This window comes from Fusarium solani (genome assembly GCF_023522795.1).
Source record: "Fusarium solani strain SB1 chromosome Unknown bctg00000002, whole genome shotgun sequence".
Classification (NCBI taxonomy): domain Eukaryota; kingdom Fungi; phylum Ascomycota; class Sordariomycetes; order Hypocreales; family Nectriaceae; genus Fusarium; species Fusarium solani.
Window position 1 is genome coordinate 3,088,620 of NW_027072155.1, and position 18,469 is coordinate 3,107,088.

The 18,469-nt window shown below is 53.1% G+C and overlaps 5 protein-coding genes across 5 annotated transcripts; 2 read left to right on the top strand and 3 right to left on the bottom strand.

Annotated features, from left to right (window-relative positions):
• Positions 1-6,228: 6,228 nt before the first annotated feature.
• MRS44_004906 (uncharacterized protein) lies at positions 6,229-8,509 on the bottom strand (the record flags this gene model as incomplete). The annotated part of the gene is made up of 5 exons (XM_046268721.2): positions 6,229-6,699; positions 6,821-6,857; positions 7,057-7,585; positions 7,640-8,142; positions 8,190-8,509. 5 exons carry the CDS (start codon positions 8,507-8,509, stop codon positions 6,229-6,231), a joined length of 1,860 nt encoding a protein of 619 aa, XP_046135938.2.
• Positions 8,510-10,559: 2,050 nt separating this feature from the next.
• On the top strand, positions 10,560-11,195 carry MRS44_004907 (uncharacterized protein; the record flags this gene model as incomplete). The annotated part of the gene is made up of 1 exon (XM_046268720.2): positions 10,560-11,195. One exon carries the CDS (start codon positions 10,560-10,562, stop codon positions 11,193-11,195), a length of 636 nt encoding a protein of 211 aa, XP_046135937.1.
• A 370-nt stretch (positions 11,196-11,565) lies between these two features.
• Positions 11,566-13,248, bottom strand: MRS44_004908 (uncharacterized protein; the record flags this gene model as incomplete). Its single annotated transcript, XM_046275528.2, has 1 exon — positions 11,566-13,248. One exon carries the CDS (start codon positions 13,246-13,248, stop codon positions 11,566-11,568), a length of 1,683 nt encoding a protein of 560 aa, XP_046135936.2.
• A 1,433-nt stretch (positions 13,249-14,681) lies between these two features.
• Positions 14,682-16,898, top strand: MRS44_004909 (uncharacterized protein; the record flags this gene model as incomplete). Its single annotated transcript, XM_046273609.2, has 6 exons — positions 14,682-14,736; positions 14,799-14,851; positions 14,923-15,265; positions 15,731-15,773; positions 16,404-16,494; positions 16,542-16,898. 6 exons carry the CDS (start codon positions 14,682-14,684, stop codon positions 16,896-16,898), a joined length of 942 nt encoding a protein of 313 aa, XP_046135935.2.
• A 1,056-nt stretch (positions 16,899-17,954) lies between these two features.
• MRS44_004910 (uncharacterized protein) lies at positions 17,955-18,458 on the bottom strand (the record flags this gene model as incomplete). Its single annotated transcript, XM_065622376.1, has 2 exons — positions 17,955-18,326; positions 18,384-18,458. 2 exons carry the CDS (start codon positions 18,456-18,458, stop codon positions 17,955-17,957), a joined length of 447 nt encoding a protein of 148 aa, XP_065478448.1.
• Between the last annotated feature and the right edge of the window lie 11 nt (positions 18,459-18,469).

Genomic DNA, 18,469 nt, shown 5'->3' on the forward strand with positions numbered 1-18,469 from the left:
TTTGTTTCTCTCTCTCTTCTCACTCACTCACTCTCTCTTGTCCCCCTTTCAGATACCTTTGCGGAACCACACCTATTCAAGCCTCCGTGGCACAGCCAAGAAGGGGCAGGACCGTCGTCGAATTGGAGTCGCGATGTGCGCTGTTCACAAGGACAACAACCCCCCACGGTGGCGTGGAAATGCGCGCAGGATTTCCCCTGGATCGTCGTTGATGCCGACGCCGGCGTGTGCTATGTGCGTGATGTAAGATTGGGAGCAAGCCTCAGGCCGGGCGGCTGCGCTGCGCTGCGGTAGGACGGGTTATGGCGTTGGGCGCAAACGAGGCCGGAGGGCTGTATGCAGCTATGGTTATGTGAGCAAGCCTCGGCCAGGACGAGACCGAAGTTGGTCGGTCAAGCTCGTATTCTGGACGGGGTGTGCTCGGATGAGGCCCAATGGAGTCCACAAGCAGAGTACGCAAAGAGGCGTTCCCGTGCGACGTAGAGGTAGTCGATAGCAAGTCGCAGGCGTCGTGAGGCTGCAGGTGTCGTCACCGAAGAGGCCAAGGAGGTGGAAGAGTCACGGCTCTGATTCGACCAAGGCGGGGGTGGGTTCGATGATCGCCGGGCACAAGACACTCGCGGTCGAGGTTGTAGACGGGGTATTAGAAAGCGGCGCAAGGCGAGGCGACACGACGGACGACGGCGGGCGGCACGGGAGACAAGGCGACGGGCGACAGACGGACGATGACGAGGGAGGGGAGAAAGAATAGGATGCAGCTACCCGAGGGCCATGAGGGTTGGCTGCACCCAGCACCGGCCAATCTAGCAACAACGCGCACTACAGCTGCTCACACGGCGTCGGCGACCGTAACAGCGGGCTGCGGTGACAGCGTAGCGTTGTGCAGAGATGAGGCATGCGAACCAGGCGCGGCGCGGGGAGGGAGGAGGAGCGCCGACAGCGCGGAGGAGGCGGATCGCAAATAGCGAGGAGGTCGAACGGGACGATATGGAATGAAGGATTGAAGGTTGAAGAGGAAGAGAAGAAGAAAAGTCGGAAGGGGAGCCGGCGAGGCGATTCGCAGAATAAATCGTCAGCGGTCAATGGCCGATTCGAGCTCTCTGTCAGAAGCCAGAGGGTCAGGCGATGAGGCGGTGGGCTCTCTGGTGGTTGGTGGACAGCGCAGACGCCACAGGACAGGGCAGGACAGGGCAGGACAGGCAGGGCAGTGGCAGCTGGATGTGCGTGCGTGCTTGCTTGCCTGCGTGTGCGTGTAGGTGCGTGCTAGGGGATCCTAGAATTCCAGTAGCAGTGGGTTTGCGGATTGGATTGGATGTGGATGTCGTCGACGTGGGAGTGGGAGAATGTGGATTAGGGGATATGGATATAGGTGGATGGAGGGCGGATAATAGGTCAGGCTGAGGTATACCGGTACGTGTGGAGGGCCGTGACAAAGGTGGTGAGAATTGTGGGCACGAGCAGCAAGTGACAGCAACAAGGAAGTCAACGACAACGTTTTTTGTCAATGTCGATGGATGCCCAGACCGAGAATGAGCGCCAGAGCTAAACTCGACTCTGACGGATAAATGGTCCAAGGGAAAAAGCAAGCAGACAGTAACGAGGCCCCGGGCCAAGGCCGGCCGAGGCACCATCGACATGTGCGGAAGTGGGCGGATGATCGCGGCTACGGCCCATTTAGGAAAGAGCGCGGGTGTGTCGACTCAAGGCCATCACATCAAATCCAATGGGAACGCGACTGTGCGGCGCAGCAATTGATGAACTGGCGGAGGCCAATACGACGTGATGATGATGGTGAAAGGCTCACACAGGGTGGGTGAGTATTTTGGCATCCTTCCATGATTGCTTTTCCGGTCCCCTGCTGTCATTCATTACAAGTGCGCGCACGCCGCAGCGCAGAACATAGCCGCACTCACACATGCAGCAACCCCCCTGGGCGACATGGAGAGTCCTCCACCACAAGGCATGGGTATCAGCGGCAATGAGATTGAAGAAGCCAACACGAGTGATTCAGAATATCCCAATAATCATGAAGAATCTGGCAACAAGTGTCGGCCCAAGTGGATTTGATAGACTAATATGGCTGATACTCGAACTGGTTTATGCCTCATCCATGGCCCTGCCCCCTTGGTTCGCAATGCAAATTTGGCACCCGCTTACACGGATAGACCATCGAAATGGAAAGTCAAAAAAGTTTTGACTGCGGGGTTTGTTAGTGGAGATGAATGGCCCGCGCCGGGGGGAAACTTGGCGTCGTCCATTGGTCCGATGATGGCTTCACTCCTTCAAGGTTGTCGTGCTTGTACCTGCGACTTTTTGATCACGTCTTTCTTTGGGTTTGGCGCGCTCCCGACACCTCGGGTTGGGAGCCGAAATGGTAGGCGTCTTTCAGGTGGCTTTATGCGACAACGTGGAAGGCACCAGAAAGGAGTGTAGTATAGAGTACCTCCTCGATCGCATAGACTGCGTCAATTCAATTCAACCTCAACACACACAGAAAAGCTCTGGCCTCCCGCTGAGCCGCCAGACTGAATCCATTGATCCATCCAGAGGGCCTTTCCCCCAACCACCTCCTTCAACTCGCCCCCGCCGCTCACTCACCTTGGCTTAGGCCACTGCGCCGTGGATCGCGGACAGGGAATAGAGAGAGGGAAGGATCCTTGGCCTTGTCCGCTTTGCTTGCTTGGGCCTGGATCTGGACCTGCAACACCTGGGCGCGCCTGGGTTTAGAAAATGCCCGTCACGCAAGGATCCGGGGGTGATCAACTAACAGAAAGAAGAACAGCTGTATCCTTCAAATGGAAAATAAATTCACTCTCAGCTGTCAAAGCTCGAGCGCGGTTCACAGTCTCCAGCCTCCTCCCCAGATTTCGTCCCATTTTCCCAATGGAACCGGAACCCAATAAATCGAAGCCCAAAGAAAACCCCCTAGTCTGGAGTGGTGATTCGTACCTCGTCGGTGACCGGGGTCCTTGGATGAAAAAGCTAGTGTCGTGCGACTGCAGCACCGTTGCGACAAGGTGCGGCGTCGGGCTGATGTTGGATAACTTGGGGACTGCCAGATTATCCCTGGTGCAGCTGAGCGCGTTTACAAGAGATATCAGATAACAGTTTGTCTTTACTCTGGAATCGGACTCTTCTCTGGGGATACTTGCTGAACAACTCATCATGTTATGCATGTCGTCGAAACACACGCTGATCATGTAAATGACAAGCCTCGCCGACAGAGCCCCAGCATCAGAGCTCACCTCACCGCAGAGGCAAAGGAAAGGAAAAGAAAGGCGCGCCGGCGTCCGTGGTCAATAGGCCGGTGTGGGCGCGGCCGGTGGGCGGCGTCCAAGGTAAGGTACCCGAAACCCGCACAGGAGGACAAAAAAAGACATCAACCGGGGCCTGAATGAGACACACACATACGTACATACGTGACAGGGGGTGTAGTGTGTGCGAAGTGGGTGAGAAATGGTGTTAGTACGTACTTGAAGGGTTACGGATCCGTACTACAGTTTCTATTAATCACCTTGTTTCCTTTTATGACGGGTTTACGTATGCGGGACATGAGCTTTACGTACGGCGCACTTGGCAAGGGAAAAGGATGAAATTGCAATGTGTATGTGTACCCGGTGAGGAACTCGTCGAGAAGCCGGCTGGCCGGAGACATGGGACGCGGGGGTGGTTAGATACCGAGCCCGGATGCCGGAGGTGGAGGCGGAGGCGGAAGGCCGCCGAAGAAGGGCTCATCGGTGTGTGTGTGCCTCTGCGCGCGCGCGCGCGTACGTGTGTGTGAGCTGTATCAAAGCATTTACAAAGCTTTCAGGGTTCTCGATTGGATTCCTCTCTATCCAGGGTCTTTCTTTGATATCGCCGTCCGCCGCTTCCCGTCGGTGGCCGAGGTCTCTTGTTCATCAGACTGCCTATTAATGGATGTGCAAGTGTCAAAAGGCTTCTGTCTCGCGTCATCTTACACCCCCAGACTTTTCTCACACCGACCAATCAAGCCCCCATAGGTAACTTGTTTTTTTGCAAGTATCCGCGGTCCCCGTCATGTGCAGCCCCAAAACCAGTACCCGTGCCTGATTATCAGTAAGAAGCCGTCAATTGATGACATGAGACGGCCCGCCGTCTTGGCGCGTAGTCAGAATTACAATACCACGTCGGCATTGTGTGTTTGAGGGTTGTATTTTCAGCTGTCCATGCGTGGGGAATCTTCATGATCGGAACTAGGTAGGGTAATTAATTAACTGACAAGGTGGCGACGGGGGAAGGCTTCATCTTCAGCTCGGCATACCGAGGTCACGTCAGGAACCCCTTGCCAATGGCCCATCTGCTTTCTTTTGGCCCCCTCCTTTCACCACGTTTCTCACCTCAGGAGGCCATTTTCTTTCTTTTTCTTCTCTGTCTATCCTTCGTTTGTCCGCGTGCGGCTGTGGTGGCCTGCATGACAGCGGCGGCAGCCAGAAGATTGCACATGGATCCCATGAGCTCGACTTTGGCACATGCTGGGCCACTCTCGTCTTGTTTCTTTTTCCTCTTCCACAAGATATGTGGAGGGCGTGCGCGCTCTCCCCTGTGGTTGGACAGAGCCCGGATCCATGCTGTTGGTTGAAGGAAACCTGGAGTCGAGGCTGCGATAGCCGAAGAGTTATGGGTCCCCCTCGTAGATTTCCCAGAGGAGAGGCTCTTACACCCTTGTCGATCTCGACGGTAGTTTTCCCACCCAGCTCGTGGTTGGTCCGTAGTTGCGCCTCGTCGACGTCTCTTTAGTTCCAGGCTGAGGAGGGGGAGGACTCCATCAGCCTGCGTCTTGAGCTGGCATGAGGGGCGTCGTGTCTCTTGTTCGTGTTTGTGTTTTTCAAGTCGGTCCCTGACTTGAACAGATCTGCCTTTTCCTGAATCTGTCTCGGCCACTTGTCTTACAAGCATCGACAGGACATGGGATCCCACACCTTTGCCGCGGCCACCCGCAGCACCACCGCTGCCAAGTTCTAGACTTGGATCTGAGATATTGGTTGTTGCCTCGAGGGGGTCGAATATCATGTACGTAGCATACCATATGCTGTCAGAGTCAGGCAGAGTCTATGCCATGGTGCTGCTCAAAAGTCTTGGAACTCTTCATCTCTGTTCGAGATGTGTTGCCATTGACACGCACGTATTCGCATTCAACTGGCTCATGCCTCCATCCCGGTCGCATATTCTCCGCTGTGCTGTACATACGTCGTACGCACAAGTACACGCGCATTGCATCCCGTCTGCCTGTCTCTCCTCTGCCACAGGCAGCATACATACATACGACAGAAGAAAGACAAGCAGGCAAGACAAGGCCCGCTGGTCCTCGGCTCAGGCAGATCCCCTCCCCTCCCTCTCCATCTCCCCGGATTTCTTTTCATGCAGATCGTCCGTCTCAGGCAAGATACGGCGGCAGGCTCGCCAACCGAGGCCAGATGTGAGTGAGATCGATCGCTGCTGGTGGTCAAGTTGCTTTTGTCTCTACTCAACTTGACACAGAGAGACAAGCAATAACTACCGACTCATCCATGGACAAGCCCTTCCCCGCCTCACATCTCACCCTCCATCGATCCCAGGCCTCCCTCACCAGCTGTCAATTGTCAAGACCCCCCACACACTTCAGCGGCCCGGGCGGGTCTCTGTTGAAGATCACCAAGCTTGCTTTTTCTATATTCGTTGCATTATCCATTACTGTACCCTAGATGAAGGCCCCTCTAGCAATGTCACTGCCCCTAACGCGCCCTCTCTGGGACGCCCGTACTCTAGTCTCGCGCTCTTTACAGTCTCCGATGTTGATAGTTACTCCAATAGTCCAGTTCAGTCCACCCCGCCATGTATGTATGCAAGAAATTCAGTAGACGCCAGCAGCATCCAGCCCCACGAAGCTAGACCTGACTGTCTCTCACCTCCATATGAAACCCACCCGTCTGCCGCAGCCGCCGCCTTCAGGTCTCGATAGCCCTGAGACCGCAGGGGACGAAACTTTGGTCGCCCGGGGACGCTGTGGTGCCTGATCCGGTGGCGCGGCGCCGTGGAGGAGCCCTCGCAACTACCTATTCGTGCGCTAGACTTGCATGCGCGGCACACGAGACAGGCAAGACGCGACGGTGAGGTGTTGCGTGACGGCTGCCGCGTCCTGCTCTTGCAGACGCCGAGCTCGTCATGACGTTGTCGTCGTTTCTTCATGCTCTGATATAACCCAGATAAGGTGCTGTGCCTCATGCCCGCTTAAGACGTAGCGAAGCGGCTGTTGGCTCTGATACGCTTGCCGTGTCGGAAAAAGATATACGGGAAAGGCATCATGGCGACCGTCAGAAAGGCCAGCAGCGAAGAAGCCCAATGGTAGTTGAGTTTCTCATACATTTGGTTTCCAAAGAGGGGGAAAGCGGCTGAAAAATCGGTAGTTAGCACTGATCGTGATCTCATGTCATCCCCTTTCAATCCTTCTCTCAGTTCCTCCCAACAAATCCCAACGTCTCCGAGTTCCCCGGTGCCCGCAGGAGCAGCGGGACCCGCACTCCGGAACCGGGGGACGACGACGACGAAGGACGGGCACCGGCGGCGGTGAAGAGATGGGATGGAAGAAGCGAATGGGCGGAGAGTGCGGAACAAGAGGTCAACCAACTCACCAGCAAAGGCACAGCGCACGAATGCATTGGCGGCCAGGGCGCTCGCGGCGTACTGCGGATACGCATCCACCTAGGTATCTGGCGTCAGCACTGTCTTCTTTCTGGCACGAGCTCCCAGCTCAGGCCAAGCTTCCCAGCCTTCTGGGTTACCCAGCATACGGTGAGCCTGTGCTTGTGTGACGGCAACTCACCAGGAAGGTAAAGATTCCGCTGAAGACGAGGAGTGTCCTATAGGTAGCAAATAACAACCGGTTAGCCGCAGCTCTTTGCTTGGGGGATACGAGATCAGGGAGGACGCAATGGCCATGACCAAGCCGTGACTAAGACCAGAGCACGATCCCGTGGATTTGGTTCCTGTCTCAGCAACGAGACATGGGCCATGTACTCCCCGAGGTTGTGCGAGGCCTGCCAGCCTCAGTTGACTTACCCAGCTCCAAAGATGGCTGCTCCGATGATGGGCACTATCCAGTGAACCCAGGGATAGCAAGACCAGCCGAACATGAAGATGCCCGCCGGTACGAGGATTGAGCCTAGGATGGCCGGTGGCAGCCTGAACTCGGGCTCACTCTTACCCTCGACGCCCGATTCCTCGCTCAGTTGGCGGATGAGGTTGACCCGAATACGATGCCACACGGGATCGAGGCCGGCGGCGAGCACCATGCCCACGAGGATACCTAGGAATGTGAGACCGACCTGCCACAGGTTGAAGCCATAGACGTTAATGAAGACGAGGGGAAACGCTCCGAAGAAGAGGTACAGGATGCCTAGGAGGATGGCTGAGAAGATGCACAGGTTGAGACACATGGGCTCGAAGATGAGGAGCTGAAAGGGGCGAAGGAGGGAGCGTCCGATGGCGCCGGCCACAGACTTTTGCGTCTTTTCGTTGGGGGCCTTCCATCTCTCGTCTCCAGTTTCCTTTCGAGTCTGTCTGGCTTTGTCTCTGACCAAGATTGGATCTGTTGATGCTATGTTAGCCCCTGGCACTGTTCAACTCAGAGCAGACAACTCACGATACGTCTCGGGAACAAGAAACACGATTCCCAGCAACAAGCCAAACGCCCAGATCAGCATCACATAGTAGGTCCATCGCCAGTCGACGTTGTAGTTGATGAATCCACCGATAAGGGGTCCGATAGAAGGGCCGACAAACGGCGCGATCGAGAACATGAGCATAGGCGCTTGTAACTCGTTGGGGGCGAAGAGATCACCCACGGTGCCGCCAGACACGGCGAGGAATGCACTACCGGCGAAGCCGTCGAAGAAGCGGCCGACGAGCACAGTCTCGATGTTTTTGGCTACGGCCTGGGGAATGATCCAGATAACGTACATGGTCCACGAGACGAGATAGATGGGCCGTCGGCCGTAGAACTCGCTCAGGGGGCTCATGAACAAGGGGCCGAGTGCAATACCGAGGACGAACAGCGAAAGGCCTAGCGTCGATACAATGCGCGAGTTGCCAAACTCGGCTTGCATCTGGGCATATGTCGACGTGTAGATGGAACTGGCTGCGGTTCTACCACTTGTTAGTATGTTTCTTGGATGTTCGAGATGGTCACTTACACGCAAAAGCTGGCAAACGACACAATAAAAACGATTATCCACTTCCTCGCCTTGCCGAAGCTGCGCGGGCACAGAGGATCTTGGTCGCCGTTCTCAAATCCCACCTCGAAGGGATCCTTCTCTGTCTCGTCCGTCTGCGAGTCCTGGTCGGGATCGCAGCTGTATCCGTTCTGAGACCGGATGTGCTGGAGCGCATTTTCTGCTCGCGACTGCGTCTTGGAGATGCGGCTCGTCGATTGTATGGGAGCAAAGGCGGGAGCGTTATCCTGGGCGTTGATTGTGCCCGAGTTGGTTGAAGCCTTTTCGACGTCGCGATCCATTGTTGAGAATTAGGGCGATGATACACGAGCGAGTCTTGTCAATTGAGTCTCCAACGACGGCACAGATCCCGAGGCTTCCATCTCGACTTGAAAGTGGCAGCTCCCCAGTTCAAATACCATCTCCTAATCAGCCTAGTCCAGCTTCTTGTTCAGACCTCGCTCTCGTCACTCGGTGTCAAGGGACGCCAGTGCATTACTCATCGCTAAACAAGCTTCTTCACCCCACCATGAACGTGGAAGGCAACCTCCAACTGCCCAATAGACGGGCGTCGAACGGGGATCGGCCGTCTAGATCGGATATTAGCTCCCGGGGGGCGGCCGCCTGAAGTTTGCTAGGTAACGGCCCGGCCGATGCAGATGCCGTACAGACGCGCGTTGGTTGAGGGAAAATCAAGACCCCGGGAGAAAGGCATGAGCTTATCCTCCCCTAAAGGTAGCTATTATTATGTGGATAGAATGTATATAGGAGAGGACATCTTTTAGGACATCTTTTGTATGATTTTAGTAGATTTAATACAAATTTATGTTAATACTTTGGAGGAAATCTACCTTGAATGCTGTTCTGGTGTCTTTTTTTTTTCTTGACCCGCGTGATGCCGTAGAGGAGCCCGTGAGTGGATTTCGGTCAGTGTGAGAGGACCGAATAAAGGGTATTCGATGCCGTGAGCTTGCATCGGAAATAGCGGCAGGGCAAAGAGTCAAGGATGGCGAGGGTTGTGGTTTGAGCAGCTCGGCACTTCGGCGAGGCAGCTTATCCATTGCCTGACTCGAGCCTGCAAATCTCCAGTTTCTTGCAGATGTTGGTTCGGTTCCAGGAGCTCGTCAAGCTTCACAGAGCTCTCAAACAAAAGAAAATGACATGCTGATATGATGTCATTCGGCTTTTGGCTGCCGTTGGGGCGTGGTAAGGGTTCGGTAGCGCCGCATCAGTCACGGTTGTGTCAGCAGAGGCGCCTGCACTGAAGTGATGATAATCTGTAGGGTAAGCAAGTCCCCTAGCACAAGCGTCGACGATAACCCTGCATGCAATTAAAGAGTCATGATGATATGATCCATGATGATATCTTTATCTGAGTGGGAATTCAAGAACTACCCAACTTACCTACAGCAACCACCAAACTACCACCAAGCTCTTCCCTCCTTCTCTGCACATTCACATTCCTGTTGTTACCCCCAAGATGCACTTTCAGGCCGAAGAATGCAATAACACTCTGCAGAATGAGCTGATAGGCTGCTCAAAGGACTGATCCTTGATTGAGCCTGTTTCTCACGCCCGCAGCATTAGCGATGCTGCAACCAAGGTACGGCTCTTCCAATGCCAATCCAATGCCTTTATTAAACTTTCCTAACTTCTCCTTTAGGCCTTTAAGCTTATGAAAGGATCCTCTTTAGGCTAAGATCGTTGCGACCGGGCGGGACTGCGTATTGCTTGCCAGGAGCAAGGTATCCATCACATGAAACAAACAACTCAATGTTTCTGGGCAGAGAAAACAAGGCACTCGATCGTGCAATTGTCAAGACTCGCGTTGACTTTGAACTAGCAGATATACTTCTCGAGCAGAAGATTAGATTCCTCGACAGCATTGGTCAATTATTTCATCATTTCGAGCAAACCCCTCTGTGCAACCCAATATCCAGCAAGTCGCTCGATTCGGACCTCACCACCCCCAACCTCGACCAAGACAACCACGTCGTATTCCACTCGACAAGGACAGTTTCTCTGACACAGACTTATTATCCTGGACGTAAATCTACCTCCTCGTTAATCTCCCTTTGCGCGGTTACCTCGGATCGCTCCTTTAGGCTATGCCGAGCCTCAGCAAAACCCTCAATCCACCAATGGATTCGCATACATGAGCACGCCCAAACGTCATCTCAGAACCTACAAGATGCGGGGAGAAGGCGGGGTTGGAGGGTGAGAGATGTCTTTAAAAAGGGGTCATTTCTCTCGAGTTGATGGGATTGAATCATCAGCTCAATTCACTCTACCTACACAACTCCCCAGCTTTCTCAATTGATTACCTAGTCCCCCCTTTCATATCACATCACCATGTCTTCCCAGCTCTACTTCCCCCGCATCTACTCCCTCACCTCTGTCGACCATACTCGGTCCGTCTATGACGAGTGGGCAAAGACGTACAACGAAGAACTCAACCAGAAGAACCAAGACTACATCGCCCCAGCAACAGCAGCCGCCCTCGTCCCCCAAGTCCTGGGGACCACCACCATCGACAAGGACATTGAGATCCTGGACGCCGGCTGCGGCACCGGCCTCGTCGGATCCTTCCTCGCCCGTCTCGGCGCGAAGAAGGTCGACGGGGTCGACCTCAGCCCCGGGATGCTCGAGGAGGCCCGGCTCACCGAGGCCTACCGCAACCTGGACGTGACAGACCTCTCGCGGCCTCTCTCTGCCCGAGATGATTCCTATGACGTCGTGACCTGTGTTGGCACCTTGACGCAGTCCCATGTCGGACCCGAGGCCATCAGTGAATTCGTGCGTGTCGTGAGGCCAGGCGGCCACATCGTCGCCACCGTCATCTCCGAGATCTGGGAGAGCGGCGGATATGAGGGCCACGTGAAGAAGCTCGCCGACCAGGCCAAGGTCAAGGTTTTGTCCACCGAGGTCCGAGACTACCGGAGAGGAGCAGGAGCCAAGGCCCGGTACCTGGTGTTGCAAGTTGTCTGATGATGGTGATGATATTACATGAGTGATGATGATATCGCGTGTGTGCGTGTGTGTGTGTGGCCCCTTTCAACACAGGAGCAGCAGGAAAAGTCCGGTTCGAGAGCAACGTCGACACCCTGGTCCAACAACGGAGAATTCTGTCCTCCGCCCCTCGGCAATGTTGGTGATGATAACGATGCTGGTGAATCTGAGAAAGTGCATTGAGGTTTTCGGTTTCAACAACGACGACGACAATGAGACGACAACAGCAACATCACGAGTGACCTCGACAAGGTATAACGTGAACGGAATCTCTTACACATTCCTTCAACAGATGCAAACCAAAGCAAAACATAATATACAAAGGGGGCTTCCGAGCCTCGAAAAATGTCTATGCCTCCTGAATCGTGACGTATCCGCCATCCAACACCGACTTGTAACCCCCATCTAGATTATACACATCGACTCCCTTCTGCGCCAGAATCCGATACGCGACGTACGAACGGTATCCGCTCTTGCAGTGGACAATCGTTGGAACTCCTCGCTTGATCTCGTCTGCCCGCTCGCGCAGGTTCACCAGAGGTATGTTCTTGGCCCCCTTTAGATGACCTTGGCTGTACTCCTCAGCACCTCGCACGTCGATGATCTGAAAGTCTTCGAGGTTGCGGGTTCCCCTGGCAAACTCTCCGGCATGGACGAGCTTCACGTCACCGCGCACGATATTGCTTGCCGCAAAGCCAGCCATGTTGACAGCGTCCTTGGCAGCTCCATAAGGAGGCGCGTACGCCAGCTCCAAGTGTTCGAGGTCCTCAACCGTCATCCCTGCTCGCATAGCCGTAGCAAACACATCGATCCGCTTGTCCACACCCTCCTTACCGACGACCTGAGCGCCGAGAATCTTTCCACTCGAGTTCTCAAAAGCCAGCTTGACCGTCAACGGCGACGCTCCGGGATACCATCCTGCATGCTGAGGAGGGTGCACCGTCACGTACTCGTGCTTGATACCCAGACGATCGAGGTTCCTTGTAGAAAGGCCGACTATACCGACCGTCTTGCCAAAGACCTGGCATACAGAGGCGCCGAGGTTGCCACGATACTTGATCCCCTTGCCCGAGATGTGATCAGCAACCAGACGGCCCTGACGATTCGCTGGTCCTGCCAGGGCCGTCTGCGCTGGCTGACCAGTGACGAGGTTGAGAGTTTCAACCATGTCGCCGACGGCGTAAATATCCGGGTCCGAAGTCTGCATGAACTCATTGACAGAGACCCCTGTTCTCCCCAATTCCAAACCTGCCTCTTTCGGGATGGCAGTCCTTGAGCGGATGCCAACGGCCATTATGACCAGGTCTGCAGGAACAGGCTCTTGTCCTTCAGCAAAGACCAAGCCGGGCTCAGAGTCTGAAGCACTGGTGATCTTTGTAACCCGGGCATTGAGATTGAGGTCGACGCCGTTCTTGCGGAGCTCCTCGTCAACCACTTCTCCAATCTCGGGGTCCACCACGGGAAAGACGTGTTGGTCGAATTCGAATATCGTCACCTCGATGCCCAGTCGACGGAGATTCTCTGCTGCTTCAAGTCCGATGAAGCCACCACCAACGACAACAGCTCGGCGGCAGCCCTTCTTAGAGATCATGGCTTGGATCTCTTGAAGGTTGGGGATGGTCTGGAGCGTAAAGACGTGCTCGGAGTCGGCCCCCTCAATCGGAGGAATAAAAGCTTCAGCTCCCAAGGCCAGTACCAACTTGTCGTACGGAACCAAAGACTCTTCCCCAGACGAGAGATCACGGATAGTTGCCGTCTTCTCATCTCGTTGAATCGACTTCAGCTCAGTGTTGGTTCTGGCGTCAATATTGAACCAAGTCTTGAGCTTGTCGACAGTCTGAACGTGGAGCTTCCCTTCGCTTTCAACCACACCGCCGAGGGCGTACGGAATACCGCAGTTGGCGTAACTGACGTATGGTCCTTTGTCGACGACGGTGATTTTGGCGTCCTCGTCGAGACGGCGCAGACGAGTTGCGCAGGACATTCCGCCGGCCACGCCGCCGACGATGAGAACTTGTTTGCTAGGCGACATTGAAGATGCTTGTCGTGAAAATATCTGACTGAATTGTATGTGCGCTGATGACTCTGGATGTAATCTCGTTCCGGCTGAAGCACCCAATAGTGACTTATATATCACCGACCGCGAGTTCGCGACAAGCGACGAGTGACTCTTCCATATTCGAATGCTCATGATGGATTTGCTTGCTTACAAGGCCATGATTCGATTTTTCGGGATGCAAAGTTGGAAAGCATCACGAAAAAGCCGGCGAGATTATGAATGTGCTTTGGTCATGGTCGCCGAACCGATTCGGGGACCAAAGAGGTGAAGACATCGCCGACTGAGAAATCGGAGTTTTATCAGGCCACCCACGCCACCATTTCCAGCCACGAGCTGAGAGGTCCAGTGTTTTCGATGCATTCTTCGATGTGCGAATTGACGAGATTGCCAAGAAGCTAGAGAAAAGGCTGCTTTTGTGCCGTGGTCGCTCCATGGCGATACTCGCGATACTCGTACTGAACTGTTAGGATAATCTCACAATAATATTTAGAAGGAATAAAAAGAATATTAATAGAAGCGAGACTAAACTTATGAGTATACAAAGCTTATATTACCTATCCTTTTCAATGTTCTGTGGTGTGTGACTTGACGAGACTGCGCAAGCCAAAGATAATACTACTTTTGCGCCTTCACAGCACGATCAAACTCCACCACCTCATAAGGTGAAATCAATGAACATGTCCTCCTAGACCCCCTGGTTCTCTATGAGAATAAAAAGAGGGATGAAAAATGAAACTATTTAATAGTTCTTCATATTAAAGGAACAGTCTTGACCCACCAATGGTGAACAGTATTGGAGTTCATCCCAACCGTCCACCAAACTCCAACACTGCCCATCACCGGCAACCCATTGTAAGACTTCATACCCTTTAATAGCAATAAGAGACTCTCTAAGAGTTATTCATTGCCTTAGATCTTTTCCTCCTAATCTAAGATTACTATCATACACTAAATCTCATAAAATACTCATAAGCATTTACTGAGGATAGTCTTACTGGCCTGTCAAATTGTCAAACCGATGTGTGCCAATGGATGCCTGATGTTGGCCCTGAGCAACGGCAGCCGCTCCTCTCGCTCCTCGTGTTTTCCTGCCCATCTTCTCCTCTCCTTCGCGCTTCATGCTCAGCTTTCCCTCTTTCAACACTCTGTCTGCGATCACCCAAAGGAAGCCCAAGTAAGCAGAAATCTCCCTCCTTTCATCTCCTTTAGAATCTTCCCCCTCACTCCCTATACGCGACGTTCTGACGCTCCCTCCTCCAAGCTCCTCTTTCCTTGCCTTTTGGAACCATGTCATCATCTATCGCAGCCTGAGCAGCCTGTCCTCCGCACTGACAGATCACGAACTGAACAGATCATAGCGCATCAGAGATAGGCGCCGGGAGATCTGCCTGGAGTGTGCTCGCATTATGACTTGTGGTGAAAATGCTATTGGTGGTATTGCTGATGGCTGCCGTCACTATTGTGAGTTTTTACTCAACTTGCCTTGGATTGGAGCTTGGAGACTTACTAACACAACTATTCAGATGGTTCCAAACGATGTGCTGGCTGTGTTGACAAGGGGTACGATTGCACAGAGGTATGTATCCGGCAGTCGACAGAAATTGCTTGTACTAACTTGGAGAGATCAAGAATGATGAGATGGCCTAGGAGTCCCGCAAGCTTGGAGAGCACCACGGTACTTGGGTTGCCAATGACAGCCCCTCCACGATCCCTATGGCACTGCGACACGCCCGATTCCAGTTCAAATGGCTCATCACCAACCGCGAGAATGTCAGGGGGGGGTCTGAAAACACGATCGCCAGACTGACTTTGGCTGTCCAAATTTGCAATGACGCCATCGCGGATGTTCAGCGTACCAATGGTGCCATTCTGGAAGAACTCCGTCGTCGAGGCCCAGAAGAGTCCCAGGTAACAGGTGTTGCTACGACGCAAGAGGATGGCACCTTTACGGAGGCTCAAAACCAGTTTCTCAATGGGATCACAATGAAAGGTGGAAACTTTCTGAATTGACTCGCCTAAAGAGTCTTGACAGACTCAGCGCCACATGGTGCCAAGGGAGACTTTGAGAATACTCTATGTGGAAGATGTAGCCAAAGATGCTCTCAGTTAGCTCGTCACTGAAGCGGCTCACAAGCCTCACCCTAGATGAATCAGTGCTCTCTCTCATTCTATGACCTTCTCTCTTTCTCTCCAACTTCAGGTTGTCAGTGAATCACAGCCTTATCACTCTCCATGTCTTTGCTCCTCTGCCTCTCCATCTTGGCATCTTCTCCTCGCTCTCTCATCTTATCTAACAGACACTCCCCTGTAATCCAATAAGATATCTTTTATCTCTTATGTGAGTCCTCTAATATTTACATAGCGTTTAGCCATTGATCCCTGCTCTCTTTATTTCGTTTTATACTGTGCGGTATCGAGAGTCTCTTGCTCACATTATAGCTTTAGACAAGACCAGGAGAACAGCAAGAGAAAGACCAGAGAAGCCCAGAGAAGCCTTAGTAAGTGAATCACCACCTCTTTTCATTTCGTCTCCTTACCCGCTCTATAAAATCCTCCTCTCTCCATTCTTTCTCTCCATCCTCTTCCTCTTCCTCGACCTCAAATTTCCTCTCTTTGCATTCGCCCTCATCAAAGAATAAGTAAGCAGACATCTCCCTCTTGTTATGTCCCTCTTCAAACCCTCTCCCTCCAAACCCTCCACTCTCTGGCGCTATTGCCGAGGACCTCATTTCTGCCAGCTTGCTTAGCTGTCTTCAACATGGCGCCATCGGTAACGGACCTCCCTGTTATCCACACTGAGTTGTGAAACGGCATACCCGAGGGCGTAGTCAACAGAACGGGCGTGGAAATGTGGCAGCATCAACTTCCCATCGGAACAACTACGAGAACACAACATCGATTGGAGAGTTTAGGACACTGGTCGTGGACTGTTGTAGGCTTCATCAGGGGGCTTTGACGTGATAACGGAGCTTTTGGAGGCCGGCAATACCCCTGTGATAAGCTTGCGCTAGAATCATCTCCCTCACATCCCGCTTCTTCATCGCGACTAACCTCTAGGAGTCGGCTCTCCCCTCCATCGCCAGACGCGAATGTCGATTGTGTTGAGTTGATATTAATTCTCGCCACAGCTCTCTCGAGGCCCGCGATCCAGATGAGGGCGATCTCAGTATCTCGGCTGAGGAGAGAGCCGAGTACCCTGGGTCATACTTACCGGCACCGGTCCCCCTTCAACTTTCTGGCTTGACTGGGGAATAACACTACGATAGAATACAATCAAGGTATTTACGACAAGTCTTATTGCGGAAAACTTCCCATATCTCAACCGACGCGCCCGACCCGCAGCATTTCGAGTGTTATGGCCCAATGTGCCATCGTGGCACTTCGAACGAGACTCCGAAAACGACCAAGAGAACGACGAAGACGCCGAGCTAGAGCGATCTCGACTCTTCTTCGACCAGTCATTCCGAGAACCACCTCCACTATTTTATAGCGAGCCTCGACAAGAGCTCAGATCTCCTGCTCACCAAACTTCTCTTCACCCATCGCAGGAGTCCAGATCTCCCCTCCGACAACCCTCTCAACACCCTTCGCAGAAGCCCAGCTCTCCTTTCCGAAGACTCTAGATGAGAGTAACTTGTCTAATACGCGTCATAAGAAGAGAAGAATACGAGACTTTTCTAGTCTTTTTTTTTTTACTAATTCTCTTCTTCTTTATCCTAATAATCATCACGAGAAGCTGAATCACAGCCAACGTCGCAGAAGTAACTCGCTCTCGAGTGGTCCCCTCTGGCTCATCTCCCACCACAGTTGACAGACAGATCGGTATCAACACTCGCCTTGTAACCAGATATCTTCCCGACAAACCGAATACTCCCAAGGCCCTCTGTCGGCACCAAATTCTCATAGTGCCCATGTTTCCGCGGTCTCATCGATGCCAGCCCGGAGGCTCCTGGCAACGAACCAAACGTGGTCCTAGATGAGGGCACGATGTACGATTGGAACTCCTCTGACCAGTGCTACTTGCCACGGCGACTTAGTCGTTACCGAAATCTCCTAGACTCCCGCCTCTCACCCACAAGGAGGCCGACCAATAACCACCTCCTCGCAGCTATCAAGGCTACCAGGGCAGCTGGCGAAGATGAGACTATCTACCGGGCGCTTAGTGACTCGATTGCTCACCACGACCGCCTTCAGATCTCTGAAGAGTCATTATCAATTGTCTCGGGCGATATACAACATTCGAGCCCGATCTCCCTTTCTAAGGTCGGTCATGCTAACCGATTCGATGTTGAACGTCGGGCAAAAGCATCCAAGGGCTGCAGGGCATTCTAGCGAAATGCAGCTTCATTTCATACCCTCATCGAAACCCAGTGAGAAAGACGCTACACGTGTTCGCGCCTGGATCAGAAGCAGAGTCTGCGCCATTGCATTCCTGTCTGCGAAGTTTCTGGTCACCTTGTGGGATACGTTGAAGATGAGGTGGACGATCTAAGAGGTGTCATAAAAAGAGAAGCCTATAAGGCTATTATGCTCATAAATTTAGTCTCCCTTTTGCTGAATCTACTCTTAATCTTCCTCATTATCATCGTAAGATCATCCTGCGAGTTTGATAGTGTGAGTGTCGCTGCGGCGCAGGCGTAACTCGGTCTCATAACCAGTTCTCAGCCCTCAGTACATGATCATTCGGCATCTTTCTCTCTCTCTCTCTCCAGGAATTGTGTAATGTGCTCGAAAAGCTCCTTCTGATGGGAAATAAAGTCAAGAGACTTTAAATGCGCAACGGGTGCGCTCAACATGGCCCCTAGCATAGAAGCGTCAGGGGCCGCGTTTTGAACGGCATCAATTACTCTGAAGGTGTTACTCACCCTTTCCCCGAGTGCGTCACACTTTTCAAACACTCGCTCCTTATCGTAGGGACACGGCTCGAAATCCTCAGACGGGAGAAAGCCTGCCCCTATGAGTAAGACCCGAATAAGGCCATCGATGGTGCCAGTGAAGTTGTTGCCATCTGATGGAGCCAGGGCGGACTCCAAAGGGGAGAATATCCTCTCCTATAGGGCGTCAATGTAGCCCTGAGTCGTGAGAGACCTCGGAGTTGGTTCCGAGACGAGGTACTCTTCGAGGTTACCCCAGACATCGGCACGGTTGGGTAGGCCTTGGATCCGCTTCAGGACATTATCCATGAAGGCTTTAT